The following is a 26,007-nucleotide window of genomic DNA, read 5'->3' as shown; positions in this document are numbered from 1 at the left end:
CTCCATTGTATTGCCTTTTGCTCTTTTGTTGGTTGCCTGTGTTTTGAAAATGTTTATTTGTATCACTTCTCTAGAAATTTGACACTGTGGGATTTAAAGCTTTAATAGCCTTTCTGTCTCCCGCAGAAATACTCCCTTTCCTTCTCATTCTCCTCTCCAGCAAAGTTTTCTTATGATCTTTTGTGAAAGAAAACTTTAAGAACTCAGGGCTTTGTGTGATAGTTGTGTAGTGAGAATCCCTTCTCAGATTTACACAGGTTGCCTTAACCCCACAGAGTTCATTAAGCCTGGGCATCCCAAACCTGCTGTTTATCCCCCACCCCCACTGTAGATTCCTCAGCGCTGTGTACCTGGCTGAAATACTGACTTTAATGTGTGAAACAAAGCTGTGATACGCACCATTGGGTTCTAAAGTGGTAGCTGTGCTTTACAAGACTTGAGTGCAGGGTAGTTGAGCTGTGCTCTTCTCCCCAACCCCCAGTTTGCTTGCTGCCTTCTCCTGGTGGCCTTGTCTTGTGACAGCAACTCCCGTCACTGATTAGGCTTTCATCATTTAAAGGCTGCTTGAATCTTTAGGGGGGTTTCGGTAAGATATTACTTGATAAATATGGTAAGTTAAAATGGTACAAAATGTCTTTAGATAGAGTGAGATTCCATAACAAATCAGGAAGAGATTTTTAAAAAATCCTAGAAGGAAATGAACTTGTAGGCCATATTTGACCCACAGACTGATTTTGTGTTTCTCTCTCTGTCTTTTTCTAATTTAAACTGGTTGCTGACTTTTTTTTTTTTAATAGACTGCAGGTTCTTATTAGTTATCAATTTTATACAGATCAGTGTATACATGTCAATCCCAATCGCCCAATTCAGCACACCACCATCCCCACCCCACCGCGGTTTTCCCCCCTTGGTGTCCATACGTTTGTTCTCTACATCTGTGTCTCAGCTTCTGCCCTGCAAACCGGTTCATCTGTACCATTTTTCTAGGTTCCACATACATGCGTTAATATATGATATTTGCTTTTCTCTTTCTGACTTACTTCACTCTGTATGACAGTCTCTAGATCCATCCGCGTCTCAACAAATGACTCAATTTCGTTCCTTTTTATGGCTGAGTAATATTCCATTGTATATATGTACCACAACTTCTTTATCCATTTGTCTGTCATTTGGGCATTTAGGTTGCTTCCACGACCTGGCTATTGTAAATAGTGCTGCAATGAACATTGGGGTGCATGTGTCTTTTTGAATTATGGTTTTCTCTGGGTATATGCCCAGTAGTGGGATTGCTGGATCATATGGTAATTCTATTTTTAGTTTTATAAGGAACCTCCATACTGTTCTCCATAGTGGCTGTATCAATTTACATTCCCACCAACAGTGCAAGAGGGTTCCCTTTTCTCCACACCCTCTCCAGCATTTGTTGTTTGTAGATTTTCTGATGATGCCCATTCTAACTGGTGTGAGGTGACAACTCATTGTAGTTTTGATTTGCATTTCTCTAATAATTAGTGATTCTGAGCAGCTTTTCATGTGCTTCTTGGCCATCTGTATATCTTCTTTGGAGAAATGTCTATTTAGGTCTTCTGCCCATTTTTGGATTGGGTTGTTTGTTTCTTTAATATTGAGCTGCATGAGCTGTTTATATATTTTGGAGATTAATCCTTTGTCCGTTGATTTGTTTGCAAATATTTTCTCCCATTCTGAGGGTTGTCTTTTTGTCTTGTTTATGGTTTCCTTTGCTGTGCAAAAGCTTTGAAGTTTCATTAGGTCCCATTTGTTTATTTTTGTTTTTATTTCCATTACTCTAGGAGGTGGATCAAAAAAGATCTTGCTGTGATTTATGTCAAAGAGTGTTCTTCTATGTTTTCCTCCAAGAGTTTTATAGTGTCCAGTCTTACATTTAGGTCTCGAATCCATTTTGAGTTTATTTTTGTGTATGGTGTTAGAGTGTTCTAATTTCATTCTTTTACATGTAGCTCTCCAGTTTTCCCAGCACCACGTATTGAAGAGACTGTCTTTTCTCCATTGTATATCTTTGCCTCCTTTGTCATAGATTAGTTGACCATAGGTGCATGGGTTTATCTCTGGGCTTTCAATCTTGTTCCACTGATCTATGTTTCTGTTTTTGTGCCAGTACCATATTGGCTTGATTACTGTAGCTTTGTAGTATAGTCTGAAGTCAGGGAGTGTGATTCCTCCAGCTCCGTTTTTTTCCCTCAAGACTGTTTTGGCTATTCGGGGTCTTTTGTGTCTCCATACAAATTTTAAGATGATTTGTTCTAGTTCCGCAAAGAATGCCATTGGTAATTTGATAGGGATTGCATTGAATCTGTAGATTGCTTTGGGTAGTAGAGTCATTTTCACAGTATTGATTCTTCCAATCCAAGAACATGGTATATCTCTCCATCTGTTGGTATCATCTTTAATTTCTTTCATCAATGTCATAGTTTTCTGCCTACAGGTCTTTTGTCTCCTTAGGTAGGTTTATTCCTAGGTATTTTATTCTTTTTGTTGCAGTGGTAAATGGGAGTGTTTCCATAGTTTCACTTTCAGATTTTTCATCATTAGTGTATAGAAATGCAAGAGATTTCTGCGCATTAATTTTGTATCCTGCAACTTTACCAAATTCATTGATTAGCTCTACTAGTTTTCTGGTGGCATTTTTAGGATTCTCTATGTATAGTATCATGTCATCTGCAAACAGTGACAGTTTTACTTCTTCTTTTCCAGTTTGTATTCCTTTTATTTCTTTTTCTTCTCTGAATGCCGTGGCTAGGACTTCCAAAACTATGTTGAATAATAGTGGTGAGAGTGGACATCCTTGTCTCGTTCCTGATCTTAGAGGAAATGCTTTCAGTTTCTCACCATTGAGAATGATGTTTGCTATGGGTTTGTCATATATGGCCTTTATTATGTTGAGGTAGGTTCCCTCTATGCCCACTTTCTGGAGAGTTTTTATCATAAATGGGTGTTGAATTTTGGCAAAAGCTTTTTCTGCATCTATTGAGATGATCATATGGTTTTTATTCTTCAATTTGTTAATATGGTATATCACATTGATTGATTTGTGTATATTGAAGAATCCTTGCATCCCTGGGATAAATCCCACTTGATCGTGGTGTATGATCCTTTTAATGTGTTGTTGGATTCTGTTTGCTAGTATTTTGTTGAGGATTTTTGCATCTATATTCATCAGTGATATTGGTCTGTAATTTTCTTTTTTTGTAGTATCTTTGTTGGTTTTGGTATCAGGGTGGTGGTGGCCTCATAGAATGAGTTTGGGAGTGTTCCTTCCTCTGCAATTTTTTGGAAGAGTTTGAGAAGGATGGGTGTTAGCTCTTCTCTAAATGTTTGATACAATTCACCTGTGAAGCCATCTGGTCCTGGACTTTGTTTGTTGGAAGATTTTTAATCACAGTTTCAATTTCATTACTTGTGATTGGTCTGTTCATATTTTCTGTTTCTTCCTGGTTCAGTCTTGGAAGGTTATACCTTTCTAAGAATTTGTCCATTTCTTCCAGGTTGTCCATTTTATTGGCATAGACTTGCTTGTAGTAGTCTCTTAGGATGCTTTGTATTTCTGTGGTGTCTGTTGTAACTTCTCCTTTTTCATTTCTAATTTTATTGATTTGAGTCCTCTCCTTCTTTTTCTTGATGAGTCTAGCTAATGGTTTATCAATCTTGTTTATCTTCTCAAAGAACCAGCTTTTAGTTTTATTGATCTTTGTTATTGTTTTGTTTCTATTTCATTTATTTCCGCTCTGATCTTTATGATTTCTTTCCTTCTTCTAACTTTGGGTTTTGTTTGTTATTCTTTCTCTAGTTTCTTTAGGTGTAAGGTTAGATTGTTTACTTGAGGTTTTTCTTGTTTCTTGAGGTAGGCGTGTATAGCTATAAACTTCCCTCTTAGAACTGCTTTTGCTGCATCCCATAGGTTTTGGATCGTCGTGTTTTCATTGTCATTTGTCTCTAGGTATTTTTTGATTTCCTGTTTGATTTCTTCAGTGATCTCTTGGTTATTTAGTGACATATTGTTTAGCCTCCATGTGTTTGTGTTTTTTACGGTTTTTTCCCTGTAATTCATTTCTAATCTCATAGCGTGGTGGTCAGAAAAGATGCTTGATATGATTTCAATTTTCTTAAGTTTACTGAGGCTTGATTTGTGACCCAAGATGTGATCTATCCTGGAGAATGTTCCGTGCGCACTTGAGAAGAAACTGTAATCTGCTGTTTTTGGATGGAATGTCCTATAAATATCAATTAAATCTATCTGGTCTATTGTGTCCTTTAAAGCTTCTGTTTCCTTATTTATTTTCATTTTGGATGATCTGTCCATTGGTGTAAGTGAGGTGTTAAAGTCCCCCACTATTATTATTATTATTATTATTAATTTTCCCATCTTTTTTTTTTATTTTTGGCTGTGTTGGGTCTTCATTTCTATGCGTGGGCTTTCTCTAGTTGCGGTGAGCGGCCACTCTTCATCACAGTGCGCGGGCCTCTCACTGTCGCGGCCTCTCTTGTTGGGAGCACAGGCTCCTGAGGCGCAGGCTCAGTAGTTGCGGCTCACGGGCCTAGTCGCTCTGCAACATGTGGGATCTTCCCAGACCAGGGCTCGAAACCGTGTTCCCTGCATTAGCAGGCAGATTCTCAACCACTGCACCACCAGGGAAGCCCCCTCCACTATTATTGTGTTACTGTCGATTTCCTCTTTTATAGCTGTTAGCAGTTGCCTTATGTATTGAGGTGCTCCTGTGTTGGGTGCATATATATTTATAATGGTTATATCTTCTTCTTGGATTGATCCCTTGATCATTATGTAGTGTCCTTCCTTGTCTCTTGTAACATTCTTTATTTTAAAGTCTATTTTATCTGATATGAGTATAGCTACTCCAGCTTTCTTTTGATTACCATTTGCATGGAATATCTTTGTCCATCCCCTCACTTTCAGTCTGTATGTGTCCCTAGGTCTGAAGTGGGTTTCTTGTAGACAGCATATATATGGGTCTTGTTTTTGTATCCGTTCAGCAAGCCTGTGTCTTTTGGTTGGAGCATTTAATCCATTCACGTTTAAGGTAATTATCGATATGTATGTTCCTATGACCATTTTCTGAATTGTTTTGGGTTTGTTTTTGTAGGTCTTTTGTGTTTCCCACTTAGAAAAGTTCCTTTAGCATTTGTTGTAGAGCTGGTTTGGTGGTGCTGAATTCTCTTAGCTTTTGCTTGTCTGTAAAGCTTTTGATTTCTCCACCAAATCTGAATGAGATCCTTACCTGGTAGAGTAATCTTGTTTGTAGGTTCTTCCGTTTCATCACTTTAAGTATATCATGCCACTCCCTTCTGGCTTGTAGAGTTTCTGCTGAGAAATCAGCTGTTAACCTTATGGGAGTTCCCTTGTATGTTATTTGTCATTTTTCCCTTGCTGCTTTCAATAATTTTTCTTTGTCTTTAATTTTTGCCAATTTGATTACTGTATGTCTTGGCGTGTTTCTCCTCAGGTTTATCCTGTATGGGACTCGCTGCGCTTCCTGGACTTAGGTGGCTATTTCCTTTCCCATGTTAGGGAAATTTTTGACTATAATCTCTTCAAATATTTTCTCTGGTCCTTTCTCTCTCTCTTCTTCTGGGACCCCTATTATGCGAATGTTGTTGCATTTAATGCTGTCCCAGAGGTCTCTTAGGCTGTCTTCATTTCTTTTCATTCTTTTTTCTTTAGTCTGTTCCGCAGCAGTGAATTCCACCATTCTGTCTTCCAGGTCACTTATCCGTTCTTCTGCCTTAGTTATTCTGCTATTGATTTCTTCTGGTGTAGTTTTCATTTCAGTTATTGTATTGTTCATCTCTGTTTGTTGTTCTTTCATTCTTCTAGGTCTTTGTTAAACATTTCTTGCATCTTCTTGATCTTTGCCTCCATTCTTTTTCCGAGGTCCTGGATCATCTTCACTATCATTATTCTGAATTCTTTTTCTGGCAGGTTGCCTATCTCTACTTCATTTGGTTGTTTTTCTGGGGTTTCATCTTGTTCCTTCATCTGGTATGTAGCCCTCTGCCTTTTCATCTTGTCTATCTTTCTGTGAATGTGGTTTTTGTTCCACAGGCTGCAGGATTGTAGTTCTTCTTGCTTCTGCTGTCTGCCCTCTGGTGGATGAGGCTATCTAAGAGGCTTGATGGGAAGGACTGGTGGTGGGTAGAGCTCTGGTTGCTGACTTTTAAAAGTTAGGAGACTCTACACAAAATAGCCAGATTTCTAACTTCTCTTTAAAAATTGGACCTCACTGCGCTGTATTCCTGTATGTCCTGCTCTCCTGACTCCCCAGCCTGGTGCACTTCTCTCACGTTGCCCCTGTGTGTCTTTAGTTTTATTTTTGTTTTGGTTTGTTTTTTGGTGATCCCCTAGACCACAGCTTAGTTAACTCAGTTTATCATACAGACTTTTGGTCAAGTGTGAGAGCTGGTGTGTCACATGTTGACTGGAGTTAGTGAACAGCCTTGTGAGTGATGTGTCAGCAGAGGCCAGTCGAGACTGGACCCAAGTACCAGCTGTGAGTTGAGTTTTAGAGAGAGCCCTTCGTTGATGTCCCGTGTCAGTCTGCCCAGTGCCGTGCTCTGTCTCGCATACGTGTGCGCGCACGTGTGTGTATGTGTGTGTGTATGCACACACTTATCCTTTCTTTGTATGTGGCCTTGTGACGATTTCCTTGCCTGGTACAATGCCTTTAATGTGAATGTTTAGTTAAGTATTTGGTTCTGCATTTGCATAAGACTTTGGTCATTTAAAGGTAGTTCTGCATACATTCATTCTGCATAATCCTGCCAAGTTTGCTGCTTTATGGAAAAAAAAAGGTGATGCTTGAAAAGCTTTAAGTGACTCCCACAAGGTCAGACATGAGTAAAGACCTGAGCTGTAAGTTTAGATACAGTGTTCTGACTGCAGATAAGGGCTCTCTCCCCTGTCCACTGTCCGTGCTGACTATTCAGACCATGGAATGTTCACTTGCAAACTCTATTGATTTCAACTCTTGATCACTTATATTGTTTTATGTATCAGTAGAAGTCTTAAATTACTACCAACAGTTTTTGTTTACTTTGCCAAGCTTAATTCTCAACTATTTTGAAATGTGTCAGGCTTCTTTAAAAGCTATTTAGATTTCAGAATTTGACAGTAACCATTCAAGACACAGACACACACACACACACATAGTTCTCATTTTTTACCATTAGAGACCCAGCTTAATTCCCATGAAAAACTTACTTTCTTGAATAGAGTCTTTAAAATACTAAGCACCTAATACTTGAACTTAATTGGATGAAAATTGGCAAAGCCTACACACAACTAATTAGAGGAGACCTAATAGGGACATGTAGGGTAACCATATGTCTTGAGAGCTGGGGACAGGCCCAGTTTATACCAGTGATCTTGGCCTAATTATTAACAGATTTCCTCTTTCATCTCAGAAGATCCTGCTTCAGACAATAAATTATCTGGAAACCTGCAGGTATATGACATTGTTAATTTAAATCTTTAAAAATTGTGAATATGGTTATTTTGAAACTACCACCAGTTATGGTCTCCTGACATTTAGACAACCCATATTTTCTTTGAATCAATTCTCAGAACAAAAGGGTAAGAAAACAAATTCTCTGCAGTGAATTAAAACACTGTATAAATCAGAATTAGAAATAGCTATCCATCTGGAACAGTGACAGTCTGTTGATATGGCTGAAATATGTACTTTATGGTGACATTAATGTAAACAGTTAATGGGAAGAGCCTTAACTTAATGAGAATGTTGGCCTTCATTGCAGAGGAGAAGAAGGACATTTGCTAATGAAGACCCTAGAGGTATTTGTTAACTGAAGATTAGGCATGGGTAGTTAATGGTTATTCCCAGCTGGCTAGAAGTTCCTGGGAATTGCGTGACCTTGATATTTATTAGCCCCTTTCAGATTTACTGTAGACTGGCTCAGAGTCCTGAAACACCTCACAGTAAGGGAGATGGGTTTGCTGGAACCCAAGATTGTGGGGGTACTTTTTAGAACAAAGATTAAGGGCTGTTTTATGGACACTGGAAATTAAACCATCAGTGGTATTCCATGCATCTTAAAAAGGCTTCTTTAGTGTGTTTGAAACAAGGTATTCCTTGTGATTATTAAATAACCTATGTGCATTGATTTGTGTTTTCTTCTGCAGTACTTTTTAACTTTCCATTTTATAATATTCTTCCAAAGACTGTGCCAAGTAATAGATTATTGAAATACTTTTTAGTAACAAAGTCCTTGTTCTAAATTTGGTACTATTCAAAATACATATTCTTTATTGCCAAAAAGTTACATATTTGTTACCCCTAGAGTTACTAAAATGAACTGTTAAGAATCTCATATTCTTAACTATTTTCATTTGTAGCAGAATTGGAGGTTTGTTTTTATGGGATGGAAACAGTTCATTGGGATGTGTTGTTACCCTTTAATACAGTTTGATTCGGTGAAGGTAGAATCCTGTAACATTCTGATGTTACACCTTCAACCATATCAGGATGGATGGGTTGAAGAACATCAGGGCATGACTTTAGAATTATATGAGACTGGTTCTAAAATTAGCACATAAGATCTTAGAATTCTTCACCTAGAAGGAACCTCTATACCGTCATTTTATAAATGAGAAAACTTGAGACCCAACAAATTCAAATGACTTGTCCAAGTCTTATAACTTATTGGTAGCATAAAAGCAGTAAATGTCTCTATGCAGCCTTATATCTTAACCTTTATTCTTTAAATTGTTATATTCTAAACTTTCTTCCAGATAAATAATAGTTTCATTTCTGTTACTAGAAAATTGCTAAACACTTCCCTTAGTCATATGATTATTCCTCTTAGAGACTGCTTAATGGGGAACATTGTAGTAAGCAGCGGAATTAGCTATAACATGAGGGAAAGAGGGACAATGGATAGAAGATATAGATGTTCAGCTGAACGATCCAACTGTTTCTCATTCAAGTGCCTAAGAGCAAAATGGTTCAATTTCATCCCACCCACGGCATGCCTTCTTAAATGCAACCGGGCACCTTCAAAGAAAAACAAAAGGTAGGAAAAACCCAAATAACAGCAGAGAAACTAGTCAAGGTGAAAACAAAGATAACTTGAGAACTTTGCCAGGGATTCCAAAATCAAATGCAAATGCCAGAAATACTACAAAGGCAAAAATGAGACCTGAGAGTACTAAGATGGCTTCATGTGAACAGTGGACAGTGTGACCTGGGATTCAAGTGCAAAGCGGGTAGATGACAGTGGGTGGGGCGCTGTGCACTCAGCCGGGGGCTGGCCCTGGAGGTCTGGGCAGGTGGGGTTGGGAGAGGGCAGAGCCTAAGCACTGGGTTGCTTCTCCAGTACTTCCCTCCAGCCGCCCGGCTCCTTTTCAGGATCACAGATGATTTCTGGATCGTTCTTCCCTAACCTGGCCTTAATATCTCATTGAAATTTTTACTTTGAATTATACTTTATATTCCTGTTCTTAATTTTGAAGTTGATTTGTAACATGTATTTCTCTTCTCCGAAAAAGTTTCCCTGAAATCTGAATTTTCCCTCTTCCTCTCCTATTGCAACACATTGAGGGTGAAAAGAAAATGGTTCCTTACCTCTACACCAAAGTCATTTATAATAAGACTTTGTATAGAAGTTGAGGGAGATTGCTAAATGTGCTAAAGGACCAAAAGGTGCCACTGGAAGCCGATTTGGGCAGGGTCTGAGTATTACCATTAATATCCTTATGTGGAAGTGCATGTCCTCACCTGTTACATTCTATCTAATCATCTGTGAAGTACTTATACCCTCATTTGCCCTTTTAGAAGGGGAGCTATTTCCCTGGCATTTATTTAGATTTTTCTAAAGATCATTGCAGGTATGTACTCCATCTAGTCTGCCAAGTGAGTGGCTTCTTTGTCTAAAACATTTATTTTGTAGCAATATTAGTAGACTAAATCTTTTGGGGTGACATGAGGGGGCACCAGCTAATCTGGACATAGAGTTGGCCTTATTTTTTTTTTTTAAACACTATTTTATTTATTTATTTTATTTATTTATGGCTGTGTGGGGTCTTCGTTTCTGTGTGAGGGCTTTCTCCAGTTGCGGCAAGTGAGGGCCACTCTTCATCGCGGTGCGCGGGGCCTCTCATTATCGCGGCCTCTCTTGTTGCGGAGCACAGGCTCCAGACGCGCAGGCTCAGTAACTGTGGCTCACGGGCCCAGCCGCTCCGCGGCATGTGGGATCCTCCCAGACCAGGGCTCGAACCCATGTTCCCTGCATTGGCAGGCAGACTCTCAACCACTGCGCCACCAGGGAAGCCCCAAGTTGGCCTTATTTTTAATAAAATAAGTGCTGCCTCCCCCAGACACACACACATGCACACACACTTTTGTCTTGCAACAGATTTCTTCTTTCTAAAAAGAGAAAAAGAATGTCACACAACATTCCTTTCAGCCAGACTTTAGCCAGAAGGTGCCTACAACAACTTTACTGTAGCTTAAAATTCTCAGTCTACAGTGGTTCCAGGGGATTTTAAGCCTTTCAGAAGCCTGCCAGACAATATTTTTCTCTTCTCTGTATTTATGCCTTTAGCACACACACTCTGTGTTTCAGATAAAGCTTACCTAGACTTCAGTCACTATGAAACTAATGACCACAGGCAGCTTCTAAAATGTTTTGAGAAATGTATTCCTGAAAATGTTTGGGGGCATGTTGTCCTATCGAGTCTGTAAGAAATAATCAGTCATGCACGGAAGACCTGCTTTCATAGAGGACTCCCGATGGACCTCGCTCCCCTCGTGCAGGGTTTTGATAGCTAAGAATAAAATGTACACTTATATACTGGTGTTCTGGGGAGTAAGAAACAAATGACAGCTATATCCTTTGGTGGAAGGGTGTGTATTCTTTTTCAAAATGTGCTGCTGATTTTTACATTTTAACATGTATCCTGGTCACAGGAACACAAGTATATTGTATTGTGTCTATCCACATCAGCCGTGTTCTGCACTGAGATCTTCCAGTTTCTTGATACTTAGTATGCATTAAGACTGCTGTTAATCATTAATTCATCAGCTCTCTGTTGAGTATCTTGCATTGTGTCAGGCACTGATCTGGATTCTGGAGATGCAAGCAGTGAACATCTGTGCCTTTTACCGTGTGCACTGGTTCCCTGCTGCAAAGCTCTTTGTCGTAGTCTGTTCCAGCTGCTAGAACAAAAATACTGTAGACTGAGTGGCTTAAACACTCAGGAGGCTGGAAGTCCAAGATCAAAGTGTCAGCATGGTAGGGTTCAGGTAGGACTCTCTGCCTGGTTTACAGATGGTTGCTTTCCTGCTGTGTCCTCTCATGGTGGGGAGACAGCACTCTGGTGCTTCATCCCCTTATAAGGGCCCCGATCTCATCATGGGGGCCCCACACTCATGGCCTCATCTAAACTCAGTCACCTCCCAAAGGCCCCACCTCCTAATACTGCCACATTGGGGATTAGAGTTTTTCAACACACGAATCTGGGGAGACACAAACACGCAGTCCATAGTACTGTTCTTGTAGGATTTCCTTGCACTGTCATTCTGGGGCTCTCTTTTCTTCCTTCTGTGTTGTACCCCTTGTTTCTGGGATCCTATGTCATCTTTCCAGATTTAACCCCTCATTCTAGATGGGCACATCCTCTAATAGCTTCCTGGGAAAGAATGAATGCAAGGTAAAATTTGAGTCCTTGAATATCTGAAGCTGTTTGTTCTCCCCTTTTACTTGATGGATAGTTTGGTTGGGAAGAGAATTCTATGTGGAGAATAATTTTCACTCCTCCCACTTTTGAAGGTATTGTTCTATAGTTTTGTCTGTGTTTAGTGCCACTGCAGTTTCTGAATTATTTGTATATGGCCTTTTTTCTCCTCTATGCAAGTTTTTAATAGTTTTATCTGTAGTGTTCCCAATTTGTACTCTTTATTCTGGGCACTTAGGGTTCAATCCAGGCACCTGAGTAATTTTGGACCCATTTTTTGTATTTTCTTCCCCATGTGCTTTCTCTTTCTGGAATGAATACTCTTCTCTCCTGTTGTGTATTTTTGTTGTTTTTCTATTTTCTGGAATATTCTTCAACTTTATCTTCGATCTCTACTCTTTTTGTTTTGCTATTTTATGTTTAATTTCAAGAGCTTTTTTTGTTTTCTGATTATCTTTTTTATAGTATTCCATTTTTGTTGCACAGATACAGTAGCTTCTCTTTGAATACCTTATAATTTTTGTTTTTTTTGTTGTTGAGTTTTTCTTCTAGTCACTGCATTGTTTCTATTTCCACCAAGCTTTTTGTTTCTTTGTTTTGTCTCCATCTTTCCCATTGGAACCCTCGTTCAACTGCCTGATGGTCCTTGGCTGTCAATTGTCATTTAAGGCTGAAGCATTGAAAAACTAACTGGAAGCTCTATAGGCAAGATTTTTTTAAACTAGTATCCTTGCTGTAGTGATCAACTTTTGGGTGATGTTTTTTGTTGGAGGACTGTAGATACCTATGGGGCTATTTAGTTGATACAGAAAAGATGCTTCCAGCCTCCTACTTGGAATGAGAAGTGGGGGACCAGTGTTCTGAGAGCCATTTGGGAGAAGAGGACTGGGGGGGGGGTCCTACTGTTTAGACTTTCATTTCCCCTCTACTGTCAGCCTTGAACGCATCCCTCTCTAGGTGTTCAGATTTCATTTGCGGACAGATTGAACTTCAGGCTTATGTGCTTATCAATGAAGTAAACCCAGAGGAGTAAGGGAAAATAACCTATAGACAGTGACATTCAGGAATAACTACCGTAAATAATGAATGTGTTGGGGCTTCCCTGGTGGCACAGTGGTTAAGAATCTGCCTGCCAAGGCAGGGGACACGGGTTCGAGCCCTAGTCCGGGAAGATCCCACGTGCCGCAGAGCAAGTGAGCCCGCATGCCACAACTACTGAGCCTGCGCTCTGGAGCCTGTGAGCCACAACTACTGAGCCTGCGTGCTGCAACTGCTGAAGCCCGTGCGCCTAGAGCCCGTGCTTTGCAACAGGAGAAGCCACCGCAATGGGAAGCCCGCGCACTGCAGCAAGGAGCGGCCCACGCTCGCTGCAGCTAGAGAGGGCCCGCACGCAGCAGTGAAGACTCAACACAGCCCCATATTAATTAATTATTTTTTTTAAAAAGATGAATGTGTCAAGAAACCGCCAATATTTACTACTCACCAGTCCTAGTTTAGTTGCAACAATTGATAGGCAACCCTACATGAATTCTGGCAACAGACCCATCATCTAAATGCCGGAATAACTGGGAGCGTGTTTTTGAAGTTGCTGGGCATCTCCCACCACCCTCCTTCTCTCCCCACCACCCACCATGGTGGTATGTGGGGAGGAACTGTGGGGCTCTCACTGCTCCATATTTCCAGTTCCTCCAATCTCTCTGTGTTCAGCCCCAGCCTCCACCCGCCTTGCAACACTGGTATCTTTCCTCAGGGTTCTCAGGATTAAATAAATTGGCTTACTCTTCAGAGCAGTCTGTTGGGTTTCATCTTCCTTCACTCTCCATTTTCGTAGAATTTTGGGACATCTCTTCTCTACTGTGTCTGTGTCTCCTCCCCCATTCTCTTGGTCCTTACGGGTTTATTCCTTTTGCATTCTTTATTCTCTTTTAAGAGTATTTGGGAAGAGAGAATCATGTGGGTTCTACCACTCATATTCTTAAGAAGACTGGTTTTGCTACTATGCAGAATTGAGGAAAGAACAGTTCTGCAAGGAGACCCATTGGGAGACTGAGACATCACCCAGCAGGACAGGAGCAGAGCGGGGTCTGAAATACCTGGGGAGATGGGATTGGCAGCACGGGGAGAGGAAGGACCACCACCTGCTTCAGAGTACTCTTAGTTTTGGAAAGCAGCTTATAAGGCCAGACTGATGGCTCAGTGTGCCTGCATTCTTGGAAACATAAAGGGACCTTTCAAAAAAAAGTCATTGTTTTTCATGCTCATTGTTAAAAATTTTGAAATTATAAGCAGACAAAATGGAAGTAATGTGTAATTATAACAAATATTTAAAATCTCTGCCAGAATTGTTAGGAAGCCTTCCATCATATAGCTTACGGTAGTGACTGTAGTAGTCCCCGACCATGGAGCATTGGGTTGTTGCTGAGTTCTTTGCTGTGGTGGGCATGTTGCCAACCTTTGAGTGGCTCTCCTTACACAGTGGTGTCCTCAGGTGGAGTCATGGAGTCAAGTGGCTTGCCCAGCTATTTGATGCATGTTGTAAAGGCTAACGTTAAAACTGGAAAAATGGCCTCAAGTTGTTGGGGCATACAGGGGTAAGGGTCAGAGGAAGGAAATGACAGCATTTGTTTTAGCACCTGCAAAGAATTTTCCTCAGTGCTTCTTCATGGTTTTGAATCCTCAGATGACACTCACTTGTCACCTTGCAGCCATGCAGTTTGTACCCAGGAATCAACCCAGCTAGAAAATGAACAGTGAAAACACTTTCGATAGGATTTTCATTAAACCTCTTTTGTTGTGACCCATCTGAGGAGTGAAATTAAAAGAAAGATAAATTCTTATGGTCCTTATGATTTGATTACCTTGTCATTTTTCTTGGTCATCATTCTGTGGCCTGTCTATCCAGGGTTGGAGGAGTTCAGGCATCAGTTGCTTCAAGCCCTCTCTCAGCAAATCCCAAACTGCTTTTTTTTGGTCCATGTATTAAGTCGAGAATTTGAGTAACTAAGTGCCGCTTGTGCTGAGAGAAACAGTGAGCGGACACTTGCACGCGTGTGGGGGGTGCCCGCTGCACACTTGAGAAAGGTGGTGCTCTCTCCGAGGTTAGAGACACTCTGCTTCCTTTCCTTTCCTTTTCTTTCTTTCTTTTTTACTTGACTGTCTTATCTAAGTAATTGTAACGTTTGGAAATCATTTCAGCGGATAATTCCGTGTATGCACATACCTCGTTTGTTGATTGTAGATGATGTGCAAAGCAAAGTCGGAAATGGTGAGGGCACTTGCGAGGAGGTGTTGCAGTTCCAGGCTAGTTGCTCCTCTGAGGACAAAACACAGGTGGTCAGCGTTCAGCAGACCCACGGCTCCAGGGAATTGAGTGAGTGAGTGGGTGCACATGCAGCCCCTGCTCAGCACCGGCAGCATTACTTGTGTGCTCTTTTTTTTTCTTTTAAGCCATTCTTCGGAAGCATTTCCCTTCTTTTTGCTCTTATTAGCTTCATTTATTGGTAGCTTGTAGTAATTGTATAGAAAAAGAAAATGGAGTGTAAAAATGCTAATCTGTATTTTTCTATTATTATAACTTTAGTGGCTCAAGGGAAAAAAAAGTCAAAAATACGACTGTCCAAAGGCCTACTTGATTCAAATCCATGCACCCTTATCAAGAGTTAGTATTTAATAATATGAACAAAAAAAGCAAAGTTGAGCCACAAATAAAATAGGACTAGTTTATCAGATACCGACCGCAAATGTTATTTTTGGGGGTTTTTTTGAGATTTTTTTTGACATGGACCATTTTTAAAGTCTTTATTGAATTTGTTACAGTATTGCTTCTGTTTTGTGTTTTGGGTTTTTGGCAGCTAGGCACGTGGGATCCCAACTCCCCTACCAGGGATCGAACCTGCACCCCCTGCATTGGAAGGCAAAGTTCCAACCACTGGACTGCCAGGGAATTCCCACAAGTGTTATTTTGACTAAACTTTTTTTGCAAATTTTTATTCTTTACTCTAGAAGGCTTTGTAGAGCTCATCATCCTGTTGCTTGAATGTACTGGAGAATTAAGTATATTCCCTATCTAGCTTGAGGGAACAGACCCAGTTTTGGCTGATGGACCTCAAACTTTTGTTTCTCCCAGTCAGTGTCCTAGAACAGAGGGAGAGTGGGGTGGGATAATGAGTCCCCTTGCCTTTCCTGCCCTTCAGCTCCACACTCTGAGCCCCCATGCGCTGCCTCTGCTGGTGGTTGAGACTTGGCGCTTAGCAAGCAGGCCCGTTCCTGCCTGCATAGGAACACAGAGATGTTTAAAGGATTCTCCAAATGTGCTCCCAGTAACCTCGCAGACCCTTGGTTTTACCTACAGCATGCCCTTCCCAGTGGCAGGCCTCTTCCTGCATGTGGCTGGATGGCTTTCCTTCTGTTCAGCTCCCTGGAAGCAGCATTAATCCTGTGCTCAGGTCATCCTCCTGGAGTTCTCCTTTTCACTCCACTGATGCAGTTTATTCCTGTTCAGATGGCAGCTCCTTTTGGGTGCCAGTCTTCAGGGAGGGGACCTTGGCTCTTAGGTCCCCTTCACCGGCTTGGTGGGGACCAGCAGTGGCATTCTCTTCCAGGTATGCTGAGTTGGTGTGCTCTGAGCTCAGGATTACACTTTTACTTCATGGGAAAACCTTTTCATAATTCTGTTTGCCTACAGAATTGTATTGGCGAACTCTGGTTATTGATGAAGTCTTGTTTCTTTAAGTGGTTTATAATTCTTCTGCTCTCATTGGACTGCTGTAGATCGGGCTTTACCTAGGACCTTAGATATGCTCTGACTCATTTAGAAAGATTTCTAATATTTAGATTTTTTTTTTTTTTAGAGTATGCAGGTCTATAAGGAAATATAGGAATAGAGGGACACTCAGTCATGTAACACTAATAGCAATCTTTTTTTTGTTTCTTAACAGATGCAGCAGCTTTTTTATGAGAATTATGAACAGAACAAGAAGGGGTACATTAGAGATCTCCATAACAGTAAAATTCACCGAGCCATCACACTGCACCCTAACAAAAACCCACCCTACCAGTATAGGCTCCACAGCTACATGCTCAGCCGCAAGATTGCTGAGCTTCGACACCGCACCATCCAGCTGCACCGAGAGATTGTCCTGATGAGCAAATATAGCAACACCGAGATTCATAAAGAAGACCTCCAGCTGGGAATTCCTCCTTCCTTCATGAGGTTTCAGCCCCGCCAGCGAGAGGAGATTCTGGAGTGGGAGTTTCTGACTGGGAAATATTTGTATTCGGCTGCTGACAGCCAGCCCCCTCGAAGAGGGATGGACTCCGCGCAGAGGGAGGCCTTGGATGACATTGTCATGCAGGTCATGGAAATGATCAATGCCAACGCCAAGACCAGAGGGCGCATTATTGATTTTAAGGAGATACAGTATGGCTATCGCCGAGTGAATCCCATGTACGGGGCCGAGTACATTCTGGACCTGCTGCTTCTGTACAAAAAACACAAAGGAAAGAAAATGACAGTGCCTGTGCGGAGGCATGCGTATTTACAGCAGACCTTCAGCAAGATCCAGTTTGTGGAACACGAGGAGCTGGATGCAAAGGAACTGGCCAAAAAAATCAATCAAGAATCCGGATCCTTGTCCTTTCTCTCGAATTCCCTGAAGAAGCTTGTTCCCTTTCAGCTCCCTGGGTCCAAGGATGAGCACAAAGAACCCAAAGAGAAAAAGATCAATATATTGATTCCTTTGTCTGGACGTTTTGACATGTTTGTGAGATTCATGGGGAACTTTGAGAAGACGTGTCTCATTCCAAATCAGAATGTCAGGCTCGTTGTTCTGCTCTTCAATTCTGACTCCAACCCCGACAAGGCCAAGCAAGTTGAACTCATGAGAGATTACCGCATTAAGTACCCGAAAGCTGACATGCAGATTTTGCCCGTGTCTGGAGAATTTTCAAGAGCTCTGGCCCTAGAAGTGGGATCTTCCCAATTTAATAATGAATCTTTGCTCTTCTTCTGTGACGTTGACCTTGTATTTACTACAGAATTTCTTCAGCGATGTCGAGCAAATACAATTCTGGGCCAACAAATATATTTTCCAATCATCTTTAGCCAGTACGATCCTAAGATTGTTTATAGTGGGAAGGTTCCCAGTGACAATCATTTTGCCTTTACTCAAAAAACTGGCTTCTGGAGAAACTATGGGTTTGGCATTACTTGTATTTATAAGGGAGATCTCGTCCAAGTAGGTGGCTTTGATGTTTCTATCCAAGGCTGGGGGCTCGAGGATGTCGACCTTTTCAACAAGGTTGTCCAGGCAGGTTTGAAGACATTTAGGAGCCAAGAAGTAGGAGTAGTCCACGTGCACCATCCTGTCTTTTGTGATCCCAACCTTGATCCCAAACAGTACAAAATGTGCTTGGGGTCCAAAGCATCAACATATGGGTCCACACAGCAGTTGGCTGAAATGTGGCTAGAAAAAAATGACCCAAATTACAGTAAAAGCAGCAATAATAATGGTTCAGTGAGGACAGCCTAATGTCCAGCTTTGCTGGAAAAGACATTTTTAATTACCTAATTTATTTTTCAAAATTTTTTTGTATGATCAGTTTTTGAAGTCCATACAAGGATATATTTTACACATGATTTTCTTACAAAGGACTCCTTGAAGATTGAGTTTTTTGAACAAAAATGCAATCATGTTTGCCTTTTGAACACATTTTCTTGCTGAACATTATGTAGCAGACCTGCTAAATTATGACTTGAAATGTACGTGATGAACAAAACTTTCTTTTTTTTAATACTTTTTTCAGACCTCTTTGCTATAGTCCTATGGCAGAAAACATGAACGTTCCTGCAAAGTATTATTGTAACAAAACACTGTAACTCTGGTAAATGTTTTGTTGTAACTGTTAACTTTGCACAGATTCTACCTTTTGTCTTTTTTTTACAGCAATTTTTTTAAGCCATTTTATGTTGCCGTTGTCAAATAAGGAAATGTGATAGTAGCTGTATCATCATCTTCAAGAGAGCTTTCCAAAGGTGATTGTTTCCCCCAATCTTGTCTCATTTTTGAAGGTTTTTCAAAGCAAGGGGAGCAGGGAAAGCACAGTAAAAGATAGATGGCTGTTCTTGTTGTAATTAGTGTGGCCTAATGGACCTGGCATTACATTTCAAGAGGGGTCTGGCATTTTCTCTTCTCCAGACCCTTCTTTTTAAAGGGTAAAATATTAATATTTAGAATGGCAAATAAGAATTATTGTCATAAATCTAATGTATGCAAACTAAAAGACAAAGACAAAAACAAACAAAAAAACCCAACCCTAATGAAAGCATTGGGGGGAAATGTATCTGATTTTGTTCACTTCATCCTGTCCGTGTTATGTTGATGGAGATGGGTGTCTCATTCTTTAATTACTGTTTTGTTTTATCCTTTGTATCTGAAATACCTTTAATTTATTTAATATCCATTGTTTAGAACTCTGCCATTTCCCAAGTACCTGTTAGTTATTAGTATTTATGTGTATTAGGAATGTTTAGTATATTTTATTTGCAGTAAACTGATCTCCAAAGATTTCCTTTTGAAAACTCTTTTCCCCCTCCTTAATTTTTACATTCCTTACTGTTTTACTAAATATTAAGTGTTCTTTGATAATCTTGGTGCTCATGTGTTTTGGGGACAAAAGTGAAATGAATCTGTCATTAAAGCAGAAAGTTTGTTTTAAATTCACAGAACAAACGTGCCTTAAATTTTTTTTCATTTAGATTTCAAACAGTAATAGATTTGCCATTTTAATATACATCATTGGAGATCTGCTTATTTGTAAATAGCCTATTGCTCATTTGGAAAAATAAACCAGTGGACAGTATTTTTCTATTGTATTTTTCAGAACCATTTTGTCTCATTACTCCTGTTTTAGCTGAAGAATTGTATTACATTTGGAGAGTAAAAAACTTAAACACTGATTCATAAGGTTTTTCAAGTTATTTGAGGGGAATATTTGTATGCAGTTTGGGAATGAAATGAAACTTTCAAGTGCCTCTTCCTCTATTTTTTCCTTAGAATGTACTTGTCATCTTTTGTTTCCTCTTAAAGAACTTGCTGAATCTTGTGTTTTATAGAACAAAGGTCTTCAAACCAGGTCCAAGCCCCATCTGGCTTCTTGGTACAAAAGTACCTTCCAGGCCCCCTTAGTGCACCTGCCAGGCCAGTTAAAATCTGCATTTTAATAAGTGCCCACGTGATCCTGTGTGCACGAATGTGCTTAGGGTTTTAGGATGGATCTAGCTACAGGATAAATTGCCTACAGTTGGCATATAATCCAAGAATCAAAAAAGTAAGATCTTAATGCCAAGGTAGCGAGCTTTGTGGATGCGAATTACACTCCCAGGACAGGTATTTACCATGTAATGACAGTGAAGATCCAGTATAATGACACTGTGCTCACAGTACGAATTGCTGTCATTCATCTTAATTGCCATTTGCTTTGTGGGAGTGTTTAGTTTTTCCTTGGAAAAGAACAAAGACATTTTTATTCCTCAGTAAGGAAGAACATAATATACATCTTGATGACAAAGTCACTTAAATTGTCTCTCTTTACCGTAATAAGGAACTGTAGGACAGGGTGTGAGCAATTACTTTATTGAGCTTCAACTTCCATCAGATGTCCTGGTGACACTTTGTTAACACTGGCCATTTCCTTCCCTAATCCCACTCTTGCCCATGTCTCTTCCTTTTCCCTGACATCACTGTTAATGTTGATGGAGGTGTCGACCTCCCTTCATCAAGACTCCATCTCCAGAAATGCCGTTGGACCCCTTCACTCTGGCCCTCTCCCCTGGTAGTGCCATGCCTGGATTCTGTGCCCACTGGCCTGTGGGCTCATTCTCCACCTGGCCACTCCCTCTTCCTAAAGCACCTCTCCAAATCAGCAGCTCTGGTGCCCTCCTGCTGCCCAGAGAGTGGATTCTGTAGGACACCCTTCAGGGTACCGCTACCAGCCGAACTGGGCTCTTCGTTTGTGAGGACATCAGTCTCTCTCCTGCCTGTGCTTTCCCTCTGTCTGGAGCTCTCTCACCACCTCACTCCACTGGCCACCTGGACTCATCTTCCAGGAGCCCGTTGAAACTCCCCCATGGTCCACCCTGGTGTCATTTCAGACCCTTCCAGTGTGGATGTGACACAAGTGGACAGTCTCATTGGACTGCAGGCCTGGGTCTCTTTTCTGGGTGGTGATCCAGCATGCTGGGCCCTCGTGTCTGGAACGGCCGGCAGTGCCTCACGCTACCCCAGCCCCTCCATCAGTGCTCCGTTCCCCGCCATGCGCTCCTCCCAGCAGAATGCCCTCCGTCCTGCCTGCCCACTGCTCCCACCGGGAACTGCATGGCCTGTGACCCTGTGGCCCCCACACTCCTGACCTAAGATGATTCCTTCTTCCCTTAAACTTGGAATGCTTTCTGGTTAGACCTCTTTGCTTCGTTTGTTACTTTAGACTTTCTCTTAGCTTTCATTACTTTACAGAAAAGTATTAAGAAAACGAGATGGCCCATAACCCCCAAGCCAGATAACTCCTGTTAATAATTAAAAATTAAGGATAATATGTGAAGGTGGTGAAGGGGGGTGGGAATCACAATGCACAAAGGTGTGAATGGCCTCTCCTTCCTCCAACCATCCAGCCCTCAGGCCCTTCCTGCAAAGAACCACCAGGTTTGTGGGGTTCTGGTGTGGAAGGTGGGATGAATTGTATATAGGCTAGCATCAGTAGCATTTAAAAAATTCATTTACACAGATGAGGGGGTACGTGCTTGCTTGGGCACATGGATCTGTGCCAGCCTTTGTTGCCACAGGACAGACTTACGGACTTGTGTTCTGAGAGCAGGCCGGGTGGGCTTCCTAGGCATTGTGGTTGCATGTGTGGGAGCCCTGCCCAAGTGGAGGCTGGAGAGCCTTGTCTCGCAGGGCAGACAGCGCAGGCACCTCACTTCTTGAAGGTGGCATCACTTTCTGAACACTTAACTCTGGGCCAGCGTGAGAACACACACACAGACCCGAGCGTGTGGGACTTTGATGGTTGGAGACAGGCCACGTGTCACACAATGTAGGTCATGTGATGGTCCTCTTGGTGTGAGGGCGTTGCCATCCGTTTCAGAGTCTGAGAGCAGAAGGGCTGGGTGGTGCTGGTGAGCTCTCGGCGGGGCCCTTCCCGAGCCCAGACACAGAAGGAGCTCTGACCCTCCCAGCTGGTCTTTGTCCCACTGCCCCCAAACACCATCAGTTCAGCCAGTCAGATTCTTGATCTCCACAGGCGAGTCTGTCCTCACCTCCTTGATGTGTGACCAGGCTAAGTGACAGTCACTTTTTGCCTCAATCCTGGGGCTTTGAAGGGTCACCTGGAGGTTCAGGTGTTATCTGCAGTCATCTCTGTTCACTACTCAGTGTGTCCATGGGGTAGGATATGTGCCGTGGGGTGCCAGTTGAGCCACAGTCTGCACACCACCTCCCAAGGATAGTGGTCAGGTTAAGAGAACAGTGGATTTACAGAAGCTTTTCTTGCCTTACAGAAACTTCCTGTTCTCCAGGAAGATGACACACCTTTGGGGCTGCCTACCCACTGGACGGCTTGCCGGTGGCTGAGGGGCTACGCCCTGGCCCCAGACTTCCAAGGTCTCCCCTTGTGCTTCCTTGTCATGGAAGGAAGCAGGTGCCAGCCCTCCCTGGGGGGGTTAGGCTGCATTACTGCATGTAATCTCAGCTGCAAAGGAGCTTATTGCCACAGTGACTGGGGGCCAGCGAGGGATCTGTCTGTTGAAGTGGCTGTACATGGCTGTACCTGCCTCGATGGGTCCCACTGTGCTTTCCAAGCCCTCGAAGGTTGTCCCTGTTCTGCTTGAAGGAAAAGGCAGCTCACACCAAATCTGCTTAGTCTTATTTGTTATAAATACAATGAAAATGTAAATGTTACAACGCAATGGATCAAATAACAGCAACTCATTTTGTGTGACTTTCAGTAGGAAAAAACCAAAAACTCATGTTAGTGTTGCTATGCTTCAGGGTTTTGTTTGTTTTTTCTACAGGGATGTATGTGTGGAAGAGGGGATGGGTGTAAGATGTTCACAGGAAACCACAGGACCAACCAGATTTGGGGCTGGCTTGTCATCAGTGCAGTTAAACCACTTAAGGCCCTGTTGTCAGATATTTTTTTAATGCATTCAATTTACCATTCATTATATTCCAGTTATGAGGGTCTTCTTTTTTTACTATTGTAGACAAAAACAAAATTTTTTCCTTTATGAATATTCTAACTACATTTCCTTTAAAATGGTAAGAGTTATCCATTATGCCTGGCTGATTTCTAATGAGAAAATATAATAAATTGATTAACTCTTTTAATAGTGCAAATCAGGCCATATCTGGAATCTGCTTAAACAAAGCTGATGCATCTATATTGAATTTCTCTCCATTAAGCAGTCTACCACAGTTAAGTCAGTGATGTCTCTGGGCTGCCACCTCCTCTATCCTTTTACTCATTTGCCTCAACCCATCACCCCATGTCAGGCCCCAGCCCCCCGCATGCCTAGCTCAGTACACATTCCCATTGCAGAAAAGAAAGCACTTCTAGTCAAACCTCAGAATGACCTTCAAATTTATTAATTCTGAATTAAGTTTAGGTCTTTCTTTGGGCAAACACTTCCTGTTACATAACTAAAGGAGAGATCTCATTCACGTGCTCAAAATGCAAACTAGAAATGTACTGTTTCTAAAACTGCACGTTCAAGTGATCACATTCGTGCTGTGAAGGAAACACTTTGGATTTTTAGATGAAGCATGTCTCTTCCATTGTAAATAACATTGTCATCATCACAGTGCAAACATAGATTTATTGGGAAGTAGAGAAGGAAAAGGAATGACCTACAGTACCTTCCTCTTGCACCACCCTGTTCCCACTTTGGTAACTTCCTCTGGGGTTTTTGTAACGTCTTTATAGTTTGATGTACGCGTACATACAATTTGGCATCTTGCTCCCCCTCCCCCACTTAAAATACATTAATTCTCTAAAATTGTCTTTAAAGGCCCTCGTGTCTCTTAGAGTTGAGAATTTCCCTGCTGTTGGCCACCTTGAGTGTCCTGTTCCATCTTGGATAACAGCACAGATGAAGTCTTTTGCACAAAGCCCTCTTCATACTTTGGATCATTGGATAGATTTCCAGAAGTAGGTCATCCACTTCTAGGGGCCTTAGTGTTTGGCCGTTTCTGACCTAACGTTAAGTCATTTGGTATTTCACTCGGTCAACGTTGGCATTTTGTACCTACTAACCATTCTAATAAAACCTTTTAAAAATAAACCTGAACAACTAAATGACCTTCAAGAAATACTATGGGAATATTGCACCCAGTGTCCTGGTTACATCATCCTCTGGAAATGGAAACCACAAACCCAACTCTGTTGCTGCAAAACTTGAGTCACTGCAAAGTGAGAAAAAAGTCAGAAAGATTTACTGATGACTCAAGGGTTGAGGAGAGGCAAGTTGCAGACAGATGGCTTGTTTGGGAACGAGGTACATTTCTCCACTCCCAGGTCACAGATATTTGTCCCAGGAGATCAAAGCACAGGGCGAGGTACAGAAGTGGCAGCTCAAGATAAGAGGGGCGCTTCCCAGACTTTGAGAGGTGGTGGATGTCTGGGAGGGTGTGGACATGCCCAGAGACACCAGGCTCCATGCAACCAGAAGCGAGTGCATTTTCCAGAGAGAAAAGTGTACATTTGAACACAAATGGGAATTAGTTTCAGTCTTCAGAGATGAAACCACTGACCCCTTACTTATGTTGTAGGCAGGTTTTGAGGTTTCATTATATATCTTAGATAATATCATATAAAATATATATTAATTACAATTTACTGTTACTTGGCTTCTGCGCTACCTGGGAGCTAAAGCCCATGACTAGATTTCAAAGCAGTATTTGGAGCGTGGGGCTTTGGGGCCTCTGGGAATGATCCTTTTTCAATAGGAGCAGCTGTGACGGGAAGATACAGGGCGTCTTGTGCTAGAAAAGGGCATCTAGAGACCCCTGTTGGGCCTCGATGAGCTGGAGGTCTCTGAGAGAGTCTTGGGATCAGGAGAACCATGGTTAACGGGTGCCTTCCCGACTTCTGTGCTGGAGCTGAAGGTCCAAGTCAGTCACCACGCAGTCCCTGGGTAATGAGCAGTTTGGGTTATGATTCACAGGCCTTTAAAATTAGATTTGGGCATGGGCCTTTCCTTCTTCCAAATGACGTGCCTTCCAGCAAAAGCTCACCAGGCCCAGTCTCTCTGAGGCAGATTGTCAGCAGTCCCCCATGAGCCGTGTACCCGGGAGGATGTGACGCTTGTGCTGGCCAGCTCAGAGGGATAGGAAGCCCTGTCCAGCCCCAGCCAGGGGCCCACGGTTCTGCAGGGAGTCAGGGGGCGGCCTGGCCACTGTGCCTGCCCAGGGCCTGGGGCTTGGCTGCCAGGTGTCCCCCAAGCTGGGAGGACACGTGACACCACTTCACCCCCTGGGGACCTCCCGTTAGCTCAGGCCTTGCATTGCCATTACCTTCGCCTCCCGGCTGAGGGCTTGACACTGCCCTTTACCTCAGAGTGGCTACTGCAACAGCCTGCTGCCCCCAAGTTGCTTTGGGAGATGAGTCCATCACAGAATCACGTTGTTTCACCTAAATCCCCATCCCTTCTTCACCCACAGACGTGCACAGTCAGTGGGGTTCCACTTGCCCTAATTCCTTGCTTGGCGTGTTTTCCTTTCTTCGGCTTGCATAGCAGTCAGTCCCAAGTTAGTAGGAAAATATCCACAAAAAACAAGATTGGAGAGAAAATGTGACACGAGAGGATCTTCATAGGTTTGGTACTAAAATGCTGCAGATTCTTTTAAAGTGAATTGTCCATGAGGATGTAGCGTTGTCAACTCTGAAGACAGTTGCTGTGCAAATTGAATCCACTTTCAGATTGTGACACCAGAAGCACCATTCCTACTTGGGACAGGAAACCACTCTGTTGAGTTCTGAATGGTGATCAGATATCCGATCCTGCTGGTCCAGGAGTGCTGCCTGGCTCCTCCATGTCCTCCAGACACAAGCCGTGTGCCAGCTGGAATGCTTCCTGCGCGCACTCAGCAGAAAGGCCCTGTGTGAGATTTGCCGCTGGAATACAACTCCAGGAGAATTCACTACGCTGGACATCCTGAAACCGCAGGGCCGGGAGGCTGGGCACAGAATGGGGGAGAGTGACCTAGCTCAGT

The 26,007-nt window shown here is 42.2% G+C and overlaps 1 protein-coding gene across 1 annotated transcript in view; it reads left to right on the top strand.

Moving 5' to 3' along the window:
- The window catches only part of CHSY1 (chondroitin sulfate synthase 1), a 75,010-nt gene extending 55,310 nt beyond the window's left edge, over positions 1 to 19,700 (top strand). Inside the window, exon 3 of the mRNA XM_036844226.1 lies at positions 16,681 to 19,700. Coding sequence (XP_036700121.1) covers positions 16,681 to 18,273 — 1,593 coding nt within the window. The 3' untranslated portion in view covers positions 18,274 to 19,700. The remainder of the gene's footprint in view (positions 1 to 16,680) is intronic.
- The last annotated feature ends 6,307 nt before the right edge of the window (positions 19,701 to 26,007 follow it).

Source organism: Balaenoptera musculus, chromosome 2 (assembly GCF_009873245.2).
Source record: "Balaenoptera musculus isolate JJ_BM4_2016_0621 chromosome 2, mBalMus1.pri.v3, whole genome shotgun sequence".
Taxonomy (NCBI): Eukaryota; Metazoa; Chordata; class Mammalia; order Artiodactyla; family Balaenopteridae; genus Balaenoptera; species Balaenoptera musculus.
This window is presented reverse-complemented; position numbering and strand designations above follow the sequence as displayed.